The 12,328-nt window shown below is 36.3% G+C and overlaps 1 protein-coding gene and 1 pseudogene across 1 annotated transcript in view; both read left to right on the top strand.

The window, feature by feature from the left end:
• MYO16 (myosin XVI) overlaps window positions 1–12,328 on the top strand; it is a 414,776-nt gene that overhangs the window by 125,800 nt on the left and 276,648 nt on the right. The window contains exon 13 of the mRNA XM_036458153.2: window positions 9,353–9,480. Within this exon, the coding sequence (XP_036314046.1) occupies window positions 9,353–9,480 (128 nt within the window). The remainder of the gene's footprint in view (window positions 1–9,352; window positions 9,481–12,328) is intronic.
• On the top strand, window positions 4,665–6,916 carry LOC118728543 (annotated as a pseudogene).

The raw sequence follows: 12,328 nt of genomic DNA on the forward strand, positions 1-12,328 counted from the left end.
TCTGGTTACTAGAATTACTAGGTTAATTCTGTCTTCTCTTGTTTTGAAACTACAGTTAAAACCATCTATTAAATTATTGATATCAGTTGTTTTTTATCAATATTAAAATTTTTATTTTATACACCGAGATCCCATTTCCCTGGTGAAAATTTTGTTTTGCCACCTATTTTCATGAACATGTTGAATTTTATTTTAAAATATGTCCCTGACAATTCTAATAATAATATCATTATTAATCTAGTAGCTCTTAATACTAGATAATAGTATCTCTGACCTAATTTATATAAATAAATTAGACCGGACATCTTCCGGACAAAGCCATGGTGGCAGGGGCTGAGGCAGAGGCAGTTAGGGGCGATCTGGTCTGCAGGGGGGAGCAGTTAGAGGGTGATCAGGCCAGCAGGGGAGGGTGGTTAGGGGGTGATCTGGTTGGTAGGGGAGAATGGATAGGGTGCGATCAGGTTGGCAGGGGAACAGTTGGGTGGCGCTCAAGTCAGCAGGCAGAGGTGGTTAGGAGTGATCATGTTGGCATGCAGAGGCGTCTAAGGGGAGATCAGGTAAGCAGGTGAGCAGTTAGGGACATTAGGCCAGTAGGCAGAGGTGGTTAGGGACAATTAGGCAGGCAGACAGGTGAGTGGTTAGGAGCCAGGGGTTCCAGTTTGCAAGAAGGTGCAGGCTGGACCCCTTTTCCCATGCATGAAATTTGTGCACCAGGCCTCTACCTCTAGTCTAATTATAATATCTAATGATATGTGTGTGTGTGTGTGTGTGTGTGTGTGTGTGTGTGTGTCAATTGGTTTGCATTACATGGGTGTTATTTACTGACAATCCTGGAAAATGCTGTTTGAATACTGAACCTTTTATTTATAGAGGCTGGGATGGTATTATCTTTTTCCAAATAAATTTTGATTTCTTTGGAAGGTCTTGAGAGGATGTCCACCTAGGCTTTCCTTTGTTACTAAAACCTGAACTTGAAATTGTGTTTTCCTAGCAGTGTTAAACTGCTAAAATGTCTTTAGGCATATTTAGTTTCTATGAGGCCTCTGAGCTTTACATTGCAAGGTGGCAAAGAGCTATGAGAAAAAGTTATGCAGAAGATCCTGTTTGGGTCAGCGCATTTTGATATTCTCCAAGATCTTTATCCCTTAAGTCTTTGCCGCTTTGGTGATTTCCAGAGGCCTCCAATTATGAGTTTAATTTGTATTTTTATCCAACTTTTATAGTTGTTCAAGGCAAGATCATTAGTTGGTTTCCAGCTACTTTAATTATAACTACAATAAAATAGGCCATTTCTATTTTATTGGTGTCAGAAGATCATTTGCCTTCAAATATCTAAGCTTGGTTAAAATTACATTATTTTTTAATTCTGTATGTGTCTTTCAGATATATTTATATAAACCCACATACTATTTAAAGTTAACTATCGATGTATTGTTTCTGGTTCATGTCACATTTAATTATAGAGCGAACAAGAATTTTATGGTGAGACAAAAATGACTTTTAAATAATTCAATTATATATAATTTATGTGCTTCTGTGAGTCTAGAGGTGAAATTCTAAGTCTCAGGAAAAATTTACATAAATTTTGTAATATGACATTATCTGTCATATTATATTGTATTTTGTAATGGAATAAACCTGTTATTTTGTGGTTTGTTTTTTGGGTCTCAACAGTGTGGCAGTTTTATAGCTTTAAATAATATGTAACATTTGCAGTTCTTTCGGAAATACGTGCTAGCAGATAGAAGAAGAGAAACATGAAGAGACACATTTCTTTATCAATATATGAACGAATATAATGCTTTAATATTTTTGCCAGAACACTTCCTTAAGATTTTAAGTGACAAATACTGTTTATACATTATAGACATCATACTTTATATCCATACATTTCCAGCTGATTCTGACATAGAATGTTAAGAGAAAAATAAGTATATTTTGGTAAAATACACACTGATATAAAGTTTACGGTGAAATTTTAACAGGCCATAATGAAATTGTACAGTTCTTGATGCTTTGAAATTCATGTACATTAGAATAAAATAGCTGGTACTCCCCTTGTGTACAAATAATAACCCATGAAATTACACATATTAGGTAGAAACAAGGATTTAATCTTCAGGTTGAATCAGTGGGCATCCAGTGTAGCAATATTAGTATCTTGTAATTTAAAATCAGCTGTTCGTGTTCTGAACCATGCCTAAATTATCTCATTGTTTTATGGACGCACAACAGAAAATTTCATTTTTGTGCATGTATCTATTGGTTATATTTGTGTATATTTATTTTTTTAAATCATAAATTTTGTTTAGTTTTGTTCCTTTCAGTGTTGATTAGTTTAATAAAAGTAAAAACAAAACAATGACTTTATAAAGATTATACAAACCAAGAGAATGACTTTGGTGTTTCATGTTGAAAAATAAAAGACCAGATCTATATTATCTGTGTCTTACTTTTATTTTGATACCAGTACTGTTAACTGTGCTATATTAAGCCTTTGCATAATATTCATTTCTTATCTAGTAGGTCATTAATCATGGATGTAGAACACCCTTTGTGGCAAACTTCATTTTGAGACTGATGTGAACACATGACAGCAAACAGCCCTGCCCATTAGATGGCTTGCTGCCCTAAGCAATGTTGATCTGATGCTAACAACCACTGGGGAGAAGTGGTGCCGAGGGGGCCAGGAGGCAGACAGTTCTAAATGAAGCGTAATCAACAGGGAGAGGTTAATTATTATGCTGCCTATTTATGTGGAAGACAAGTATCATCGCTCATTTTAAGCACGTAAGAGGTAGGGGAGAAGGAGAAAATAGAAAAGTAGGCAGATGTTTCTGAATAGGCCTACAAAAAGAAAGCAAGCTTATAATCAGGGACAAGAATGCCTTATAAAACCAACAAATATTTCCTTAGTTTATTAAATATAACATGTTGTGTTAGATATTTACAGATGTTGAGGAAGAATCTCTGTAATTAACTACATAGACATTCTAGAAGCAAGATACAATAAACAAACAAATAAATAAATAAATAAATAAATAAATAAAATCACAGATTCCACTTGTAGCTGAGGATGGAAAAATACCTGTTTTGGAGATGCACACGATTCATTGACATGTTGAAAGGTTAGATGGATAAAATCTTAGGTCCAGAAGGACAAACATGGGAAAGAAATGAACTGAAACAAATCTTAAAGAATGATTAAGATTTGCATGAGGGGAAATGGAGATTTATTTTAGAGAATTGTTTAGGGCAAATGGAGTTGAAAAAATAAAGGCCATTTAGAGAAATGCAGAGACCAATTTCATAAATTAAGAAGGTAAATAAAGATGAACAATTAAAAATGTAGGCCTAGATTATAAAGCTAAATTAAAAATTTGGTGTTTTATTTTTCAGAAAGTAAAAAACTATTGGGAAAAATGTATTTTAAATGTGTTTGTTTCCATCAGTTTAAGAAGAGGAGATATTTAGGCAAGAAGACTAGTTAGTAGATATTGAAATAATCTAATAATAAGTTTATCAGTGCCTAATATGGGGACACTATTAATGGAAAAAAAAGAGCAGGCATTGAGTGAGTCTGCAAAGACAGTAAATAATATTCAGAGAGTAATTTTATATGGAATGAATAGAAGCAGAGAAGATCAATCGACACATGTTTTGAATTTGTGAGTAAGGAAGCATAAGGGTATTGCTAATAAAGAAAATTTAAAACAAGGAATTTATGAGGGAAAACAAGGTTCAGAGAAATATATTAGTTTGTAGAGGTTAAATTGAGGTAATGTTGAGATTCTATTTTGCATGCAAGATTAGGAATAATTTCTATAAATATTTAATTTTGTGGGATTTCTAGGATTCATATCATGTTTAAGATTAAAGTAGAAACATATTAGGAAATGAAGGAGGATGGGGAGGAGAGAGAGAGGAGCAGGCAACAATCTTTGGTAGCAACTAAAGAACTAGGTCAAATGCATTGGCAAAGTTAATAATCAGAGATCCAATGAGCATGTGAATGTCATTGGGAAAAATGCTTGAGCAGTGAATATTCACTGGATTCACACACTTTGATTTCAGACCTCTCTTGGCTATTTCTCATTATTACTTTTCCTATGGAGTCCACAAACCAAGGATGCATGGAAAGGGGGCTCCGGGCAGGAACAAAAAGGTGGCTCCAGCAGGAACGAAGGCGGTGCCATCAGCCAGGGGAAAGAAGGCCTGTTCTTGCAGGAATCTTCATGCAGCTGGCCTCTATTAGGTATATAGATATCAAACAGAAAATCCAATCAGGCAAATAGAGTGACACAATCATGCTGGAGTGTGAAATAGCATAATAGTCTATGCCAACTCAAGCTATTGGCATGGGGGGCTTCCACTGGTTACCAGGATCCTGAAACTGGGGGCCTGTGAATGTCCTGCTCAGAAGGTATGGAACAATATGATTGGCTTCAGAAATCAGAATGTGGCAGAATCTGCCATCTCCTGGCATCCTGCACAGTGGAAAAAGAGGAGAGAAATTGATCTATAAAGAAGGGCCTTAGTCATTGGAAGGAGAGTCCAGCAAAGACTAGCGATATTCCTAAATGGAGATTATGTAATGTCATCTCATCCATAAGATAAAAAAGAGCACATAAAATGTCCATTGACCAGAATCCTCTTGTTCCAAAATGTACAGACGAGGAGATAGTAAGGTGCAGTGGAGAGAGGCAGCCCATAGGAATGGCAGTGTCTTACCCTGCTGATATCTGCTTGACTGAATGAGAATGAGTGATAATATTGTTATTGATACTGATAGCCACTATACAGTTAGATGGCTTGTTGCCACTCAGAAAAACTAGAACTTATTTAAGTGAAAATCTTCCAGGTTTGATAGAAATAACTAAATATATATATATAACTTATAAAGCATAGAATTAGCATCAAGAAAAGTATTATCAAGGGGGAGCAATGTACTATTCCACAATAAAAACTCTAAAATTGCATGAAAAGGATATTTGCAAGAAAAGGGGACTGAGAAAGGTTACTAGTTTGGTTATTATGGAAAAAAATTTATTTAGACACTTGGGATCCTTTACCACATCTAGTTTCTAGTAACAAGAACCCTAAGGAGAAGAGGAAATCTCAAACAGGCGTGAAGAAGCAGAGTAGGAATGTGAATGCATTCTTCGTACCAGTACTTATTTTTTTGCTCCTGGGTCTCTGCATCTCGCTGTTGTTTATAGCACCTAACGAAATCCTCAGGATTTCCAAAACAGATTAGTTTGAAAGTATTTTGTCAAAATTGGATTAAGGTCTGTTGGACTTGGGGAGAAGCGAAAGAGTGCTGTTGCAACTTTTCAAAAAGAACAGAAAAGAAAGCCACAATTTCCTAGTGGGTTTAGGGATTATACTGTCATTCAAATCATTTTAATGTTCATTTTGAACTTGGGAATGCTTCAGAATACAAAAAGTTCAAGTGTAATACAATAGATAGTTGTATGTACACCACCACGTGGGCCTCAATTCTTTAAAAATATTTTAAATAAAAATGCATTGTTTTACATACACACCTGGAGAAGGATGCAACTTTAAAGATGAGGCAAGAAGACATTGTTTTCTAGTTTAAGTGAAACATTTATTTTCTTGGTAATACAGAAAACAGATATGCTTTAATGACTTGGTGTCTTAGTTTAGATGATATAGTGTACTATGAACGAAGTTCTACCTCAGCTTATTTCTTTTATAAGCAATCATAACCACTGCCCTGTAATTACTATACTCTCATCTAATCTTTTGTATCTTCACTATACATACGCACTATGCATATGCAATAAAAATGCATATTCCATTATTTTCTATTTACATTCACTCAGAAGACATATTAGCTATATCCTTCTAAATTATTTATCAATCCTTCCACTTTTAAGTATTTTTTTTCATATTAAAAGGTGTGGGTCTAGCCCTAGCTGGTTTGGCTCAGTGGATAGAACATTGGCCTGTGTACTGAAGGGCGCATGCCCCGGCTGCGGGCTCAATCCCCTCCAGGAGGGGGCATGCAGGAGACAGCCAATCATTGATTCTCATCATTGATGTTTCTCTCTCCCTTCCTCTCTGAAATAAATTTAAAATATGTAATAAAAAGTTATAGGTCTAATTAGTTTATCCTAAATGTCCTATAGTATTTTGTTGTATAAAACACACTCATATTGGTGTTGGCTACAGAAACTTCCAGCCAGGCTGGGCCCACAATTGATGGCATTTGTGGCTGAATTTATCCTATCTACCAGGATAATCAGAGTGTTTGGGATTCCACATAATGGAATGAATATATATATATATATATATATATATATATATATATATATATATATATTCTGGAATATATTACCAAATTTTTCAAAGCTGTAGTTGGTAAAATTTATCTGATGAAGAATTATCTCAGCAGTTGAATCAGTCAAATTCATTTAATCAAGTTGCTATCATGAAATGCTTAAAAAGTAGAAAATATGAAATTAATCAGGATCTGTTAGAAAAAATAGTTGATGTGTCCTCTGATAGTTGCAGGATTCTGATTGACACTTAAAGCTTACACTTTCTTGTGACAAGATTGCTACATTACAAACTCAACTTTCAGACCTTCACTTAGACATAAAAGAAAATGAAGTCGAACTGTACTCTGTTGAAATAAATAAAGAGCTGCGGACTCTAATAAATCCTTGGAAGCAGCTAATAAGGTCATCCTGCAGATGAAATAACAGTAAATGTTGAATATCACCAACATTAGCCGCTCCCACTGCTACAACTGATATGACAGAGTGAATACTGTGTTCAGAAAACATGCAATATATAAAAATACCAAGCTGAGAAAACAGTCGAGTTGAGATTACAAAGATAAAATATTTTCAACTTCCCTAAAGGACAAAAAATTACATGGTTGACAGGAAATCAACCTCCACCACTAACTAGTCATGTGACCTAGTTAAAACTTTGCTTCAGTTTCTATATCCATAAAAAGAAGATGATTCTCATACCCAAGTCCTAGATTTCTGGGAGGAATGGATAAGAGAGTGAGTATAAAGTGTTGAGAATAGCAGCAAGCCTGTAGCAATTGTAAGCTATTAATACTATTATTAACTGTCTGTAATAAACTTGCCCATATTTTGCGTGTAATATATTTCCTTACTATTCGAAATGGCACTGACTGCTTACCAGAGTTTCTGCATCTTTTCTCTTATTTATTGGCCTTTTTTTCCCATTTATATTTTTTTGCCCATTTTTTTTTCCCTTTCGTTTCCAGGTTTCTCACTGATTTCTAAGAATCAGTTAGAAAATACTGATAATTGACTATTTGCACAGGTCATTCTCTTCTCTGGCTTTGCCTAGACTTTTTATTTTATTACTATAATGCTTGTATTTTCACAGGAGTTGTTAAATGCAATGTTGTGAGATTGACCCATCATTACCATTATAATTTGTGACCCTCATTTTCTTATCCAAGTCATGATAGCACTATTCCATATACTTGCCTAAATTATTTCAGTTTTGCTCTGGCTACTTTGCTCATTTGGTTAGAGCATCATTCCAGTACACCAAAGTTGTGATTTGATCCCCAGTTAGAGCACATACAGAAATCAACCAATGAATATATAAATAAGTGGAACAACAAATCAATGTTCCTCTTTCTCTCTCTCCCTTTCTTCCTCTATCTGTCTTTAAAATCAATCAATAAATAAAAAAATTATAGTAAATTATTTAAGCTCTGCTGTTCATATTTGTGACTTAGATTCATCTGCAATTTATTTTTACACATGGCATGACATAGAATTCAATGTTTGTTTCCTTTACAAGTACATGGTCAGTTTTCTCAGCGCTACTCTTTACTGATAAGCGATACAGAAACCTGTCATGTACCAATTCCCCATGCATGTGCATCTTGAGTTAGTTCTGTATTGTGTGTTCTAGGGATCTCTTCCTCTAGTATCTGGGCCAGAACCACAGTGTTTAATTATTTTAGCTTTTTGACATTTTTGTTGAGATGTAACGCATATAGGAAAGTGCTCATTTCTAAGTGTATAGACTAATCTATGTTCCTGAGCTCTCAGATGCAAATGTGACCAGCACTCCAGAAGCCTCACTTTTGCTCCTTTCTCGTCACTGCTAACACATTGCCCAAGGTCCCCCTGACCTGACAACTGACAGCCTAGATTACTTTCATCTGTTTTTGTACTTGATGTGAATGGATCTTACAGCATATTCTCTTATGTACCTGATAGACTCCACTCCACATGATATTTGTGAGATTCTAATTGTCTTATAACTGTAGATTATGTATTCCACTGTCAAACACTCTTTTTCCTTATAATTTTAAATGATGTTACACTAATGGAAAACTTGCAGACAAATAGTACTGACAGTGTTTTTCCTCAATCATTTTCCACATAGTTTGTTGGCATGTGTTTGTATCAAGCTTGAAGGCATGTACTGCGCATTTTCTGCAAACAAAAGCATTTTCCTTGCATACAACTATCAAAAATAGGGAGTTTCTACAGAGGTACTGTCCTCACCTGAGCAAGAGGCCTCCTGGGAGTCTTTGCCATTGTCCAGTAATGCGCAGATAGTCCACAGTCCAGGCCACCACACAGGGCGCAAGGATGGATCCACTAGGCTCCCGAATCTTCAGTGTGGATCAGTTCTTCAGTTTTCTGTTGAACTTTCCAATCTTGACATCTTTGAAGGAACAGGCCACTTATGCTATAAAATAAAATATTTTTTGCCTGATATTTTTTCATGCCTCACAGTCATTCTATCATTTCATTTCTATTCACATGTAAGTGGGTTCATTAGCAACTCAAAAGTCATAAAAACACTGGCACTGAATCACCATGGCAATCATCATAAGTCACTGTCACTGAAATTAAGTTAATTAAACATTTGTTTTTCTGAGAAATTCATAAATTCATCTGTGTTTCAGTGGTAACTGCCTTCTATTCAAGTTAAAAATCCTTTCTGTCTTATGCAACTGAAATTAGATGAGGCAGAAAAATTGTATTTGATGGAAATTATCAGTTTCCGTTCACTTCTTGTTTAATCTATTAAATGGGATTTTTGTGAGTTGCTCTTTTGAAAGACAGCCGAATAATTTGAAGCCTGTGAACCTAGTTATGAAAGATCAAATATGTCTCCATTTTATCATTACGAATGCTTCCAAATGCGCTGAGAAGGGCATAGTTTGACAAATGCTTTGTAGTTACAAACGGGATTCAAAATCCGAGAGAAATTCACTTTCATGTTTTGGAGCGAAGGCTGCTGAGTCATGCGGTACGGTGTCCTGAAGCCTTTTTACGGAGATGGCTGTCTGTGCTGCCCTGTGTTCCAGGTCTCCCAGCTGTACCGGAGCAGCACGGGGCAGCCCTGCCCCTCGCTGCCACCCCACATCTACTCCTGCGCGGAGCGGGCCTTGCACCAGCTGTTCCAGGAGCAGCGGCCCCAGTGCTTCATCCTCAGGTAAACCCATGATGTGCCCCATCCTGGGGCCTCGGCTGTAAAAATATCTTCATTTATTATGGTTTACATCTTGTTTACTTCCCGGGCAGGTCGCAGTCCAGAATACTGCTGATTCCTTACAAAGGAGAGATGTCTTTGTTGTTGGAAATATAGCCCCAAGTGCGGCTGAATCAATATCAGCAAACGTAACCTGCAACTCAGTTCATTTTGAAGATTTACAACCTCAAACCAGAGTGCTTTTGCTTTCGAACCTTAGAACAACATGAGGGAAGAAAAGCATCCGATATTAGGGAATCTGTGCCACGGTACTCCAAAACGTGGTGCTGCCCAGAATACAAAATAAAAATTATTAGCATCATTTATATACTTTCACATGGTCAATTTGTTGAGAAGTGTCATGGAGGTTCAGATGGATGGGTTGCAAACATTAGTGTTCTCATTTGCAAAACAGAATATAAGTAAGTAGTTGTTTTCTTTTTTTTTTTTTTTTTTTAAATATATTTTATTGATTTTGTACAGAGAGGAAGGGAGAGAGATAGAGAGTTAGAAACATCGATGAGAGAGAGTCATTGATCAGCTGCCTCTTGCACACCCCCCACTGGGGATGTGCCCGCAACCAAAGTACATGCCTTTGACCGGAATCGAACCCGGGACCTTTCAATCCCCAAGCCGACACTCTATCCACTGAGCCAAACTGATCTCGGCAGTAGTTGTTTTCACACTTGTTCCAAAATATCCCTGGGTAAGGGAGGCGCTGGAGGGTGGCCCCATCCATTCTTGAATCAAGCAACGCTATGTTTATTGGCCTTATCTATTGTGTTTTCTGGTCTTACTATGACAAAAAGGGAACACTTTAAAAAATTATGAGATTGTGAGGAATGTTTAGCAATGTTAACAATAATACAAAATAGGTATTGGGAAATTACTATGTGCTAGATGCTTTCTATGTATTGTCACATTCATCACTTGAGCAACCTTATTGCTATTATCATTATCATCACTATTTTTTTATATCAGGTGACTAAGTATTAGAAGGGTTAACTAATTGGCCTACTATATCGAAATAGGTAAATAGTGAATTGGGGATATGAGCTCAATAATGTGAATTAATAAATGGTGATGTATGAACCACCTACTCTGAAAAAAAAAAGATTTCTTTATTAAGTTTCAAGAGTATCACCTAGTCCTGGTATCCAGAATAGGAAAACAAATGTGTGATCACAGGAATTATTTGTGTAGTTATTCTGTCTTCTTTTAAGATTAGTGTTTTATGTAGCTTCTCTATCTCCTTGATTGTCTTGACTAATATAAAAACGTTTTACACTTATAGTAATACATTAAAAATTAACACATTTAGAATTCAACTAAAGACACTACTTATAAAGTTCTCTTATTTAGTGTCTATTATGTCCTATAACTAGCATGTGCAACAGATAATTTTTAAAATTTGGGATCAAAACCTAAGTATTCCTAGAATAGGAATTCTGTAACTTAGTGCTAGGCCAGGGAAATGTTATTTCCAAATTTTAATCTTATTTCTCATTTTTTGGGCAATATCGGCCCCAGTGGCACACTAGGTTTTATCTTGAGGAAAGGTTTTTAGTAATTCTCAGATATTTTTCCTGGGCCATAATTGAGGGTATGTAGTCCACCATGATCTGCCTTCCCTTTGACTTCCTAAAGGTCTTGTGAGATGATTTTAATTAATTGTTTGAACATCTGTGACAAATGGCCGATATCCTAGCCATATGCTGAGCAAACCTAAATTAATGCTAGTTGCTGTACACACAAGCAGCTTGTGGCATAAGTTGTACAGGGCCTGCCTCTGTCATGTACAGATTTAGCAGACAAGGCTGTTTGGATAAGCTTAAGCATTATTGTGGGCCCCTGGTTAGTACAACCCCAAATATCTGGTCAACTTCGAGTTTAATTGTAGACTTAGATTTTGAGATAAAAAATATTTCTGGAAGACGTTGAACTAGAAATTTTAGTTTTAACGTGATCGCCTATGGAGCCAAGCCTATCATAACCCATTTTTCTCTCTTTTTATAAAAATTTCATTGTACTTTACTCAGTTTAAGTGAAATGTGTCTATTCTTAGGTTTTATGAGAGAGTTAGAATATGTGTGATTTTGGCTCTCACCTTCCCTGCTCCTCATCTGGCAATGCAGGGAGTGCAACCTGTGGGAGCAGAGTGGGGTCTCAATGACCACTAGGTCAGCCCCATACCCTCACAGAGCTCCGTGTGTCCATATTCACAGGCTGTTTCTCCTCCATTCACTACTCTGCACTCGCCACCTATTTCAGCTTGCTTTACAGAAGCTCGGCGAATATTTACTCAGTATTAATGCTTAATAAATGCTACCTTCTGTGCTCCCCTTCTCCAAGGATCATCTCAACTTCTGCCTCATCCAAACATCTTTCCTAGCTATACCTGTTCCTTCAACCCTTGGGTGCATTGCCCACTGTGTTTTAACTATGTGTCATTAGAGTATTCTAGGTAGCTAGCACAGGGCACAGTGTTTTACCTCTGAAGCATCTGGCACATAGTAGGTCCTTAGTGACTTTCATTTGAAAGAATGAGCAATACTTAAGAAAAAGAAAATAGCATTTTCAAGATTTATTCCTGAGTGAATGCAAGCAAAATCTCTATTGTTTTAAAAAAGATTCCTGAAACATCTAATCATTTTGCTGGGAAATAGAATTTCAGTAACGATAAATATAATTGTAGAAATTAAATTTCCACCGTGAAAGGCCTAGATTATTTCTTCTCTGAAGGTAGAAGGTTAAAGGAAAAGGTCTTTGAACCCGGAAAAGGAGCTGCTTGTCCTGTGCAGGTCCCTGTTCC

The sequence above is a fragment of the Pipistrellus kuhlii genome, unplaced genomic scaffold (assembly GCF_014108245.1).
Source record: "Pipistrellus kuhlii isolate mPipKuh1 unplaced genomic scaffold, mPipKuh1.p scaffold_m20_p_3, whole genome shotgun sequence".
Taxonomy (NCBI): Eukaryota; Metazoa; Chordata; class Mammalia; order Chiroptera; family Vespertilionidae; genus Pipistrellus; species Pipistrellus kuhlii.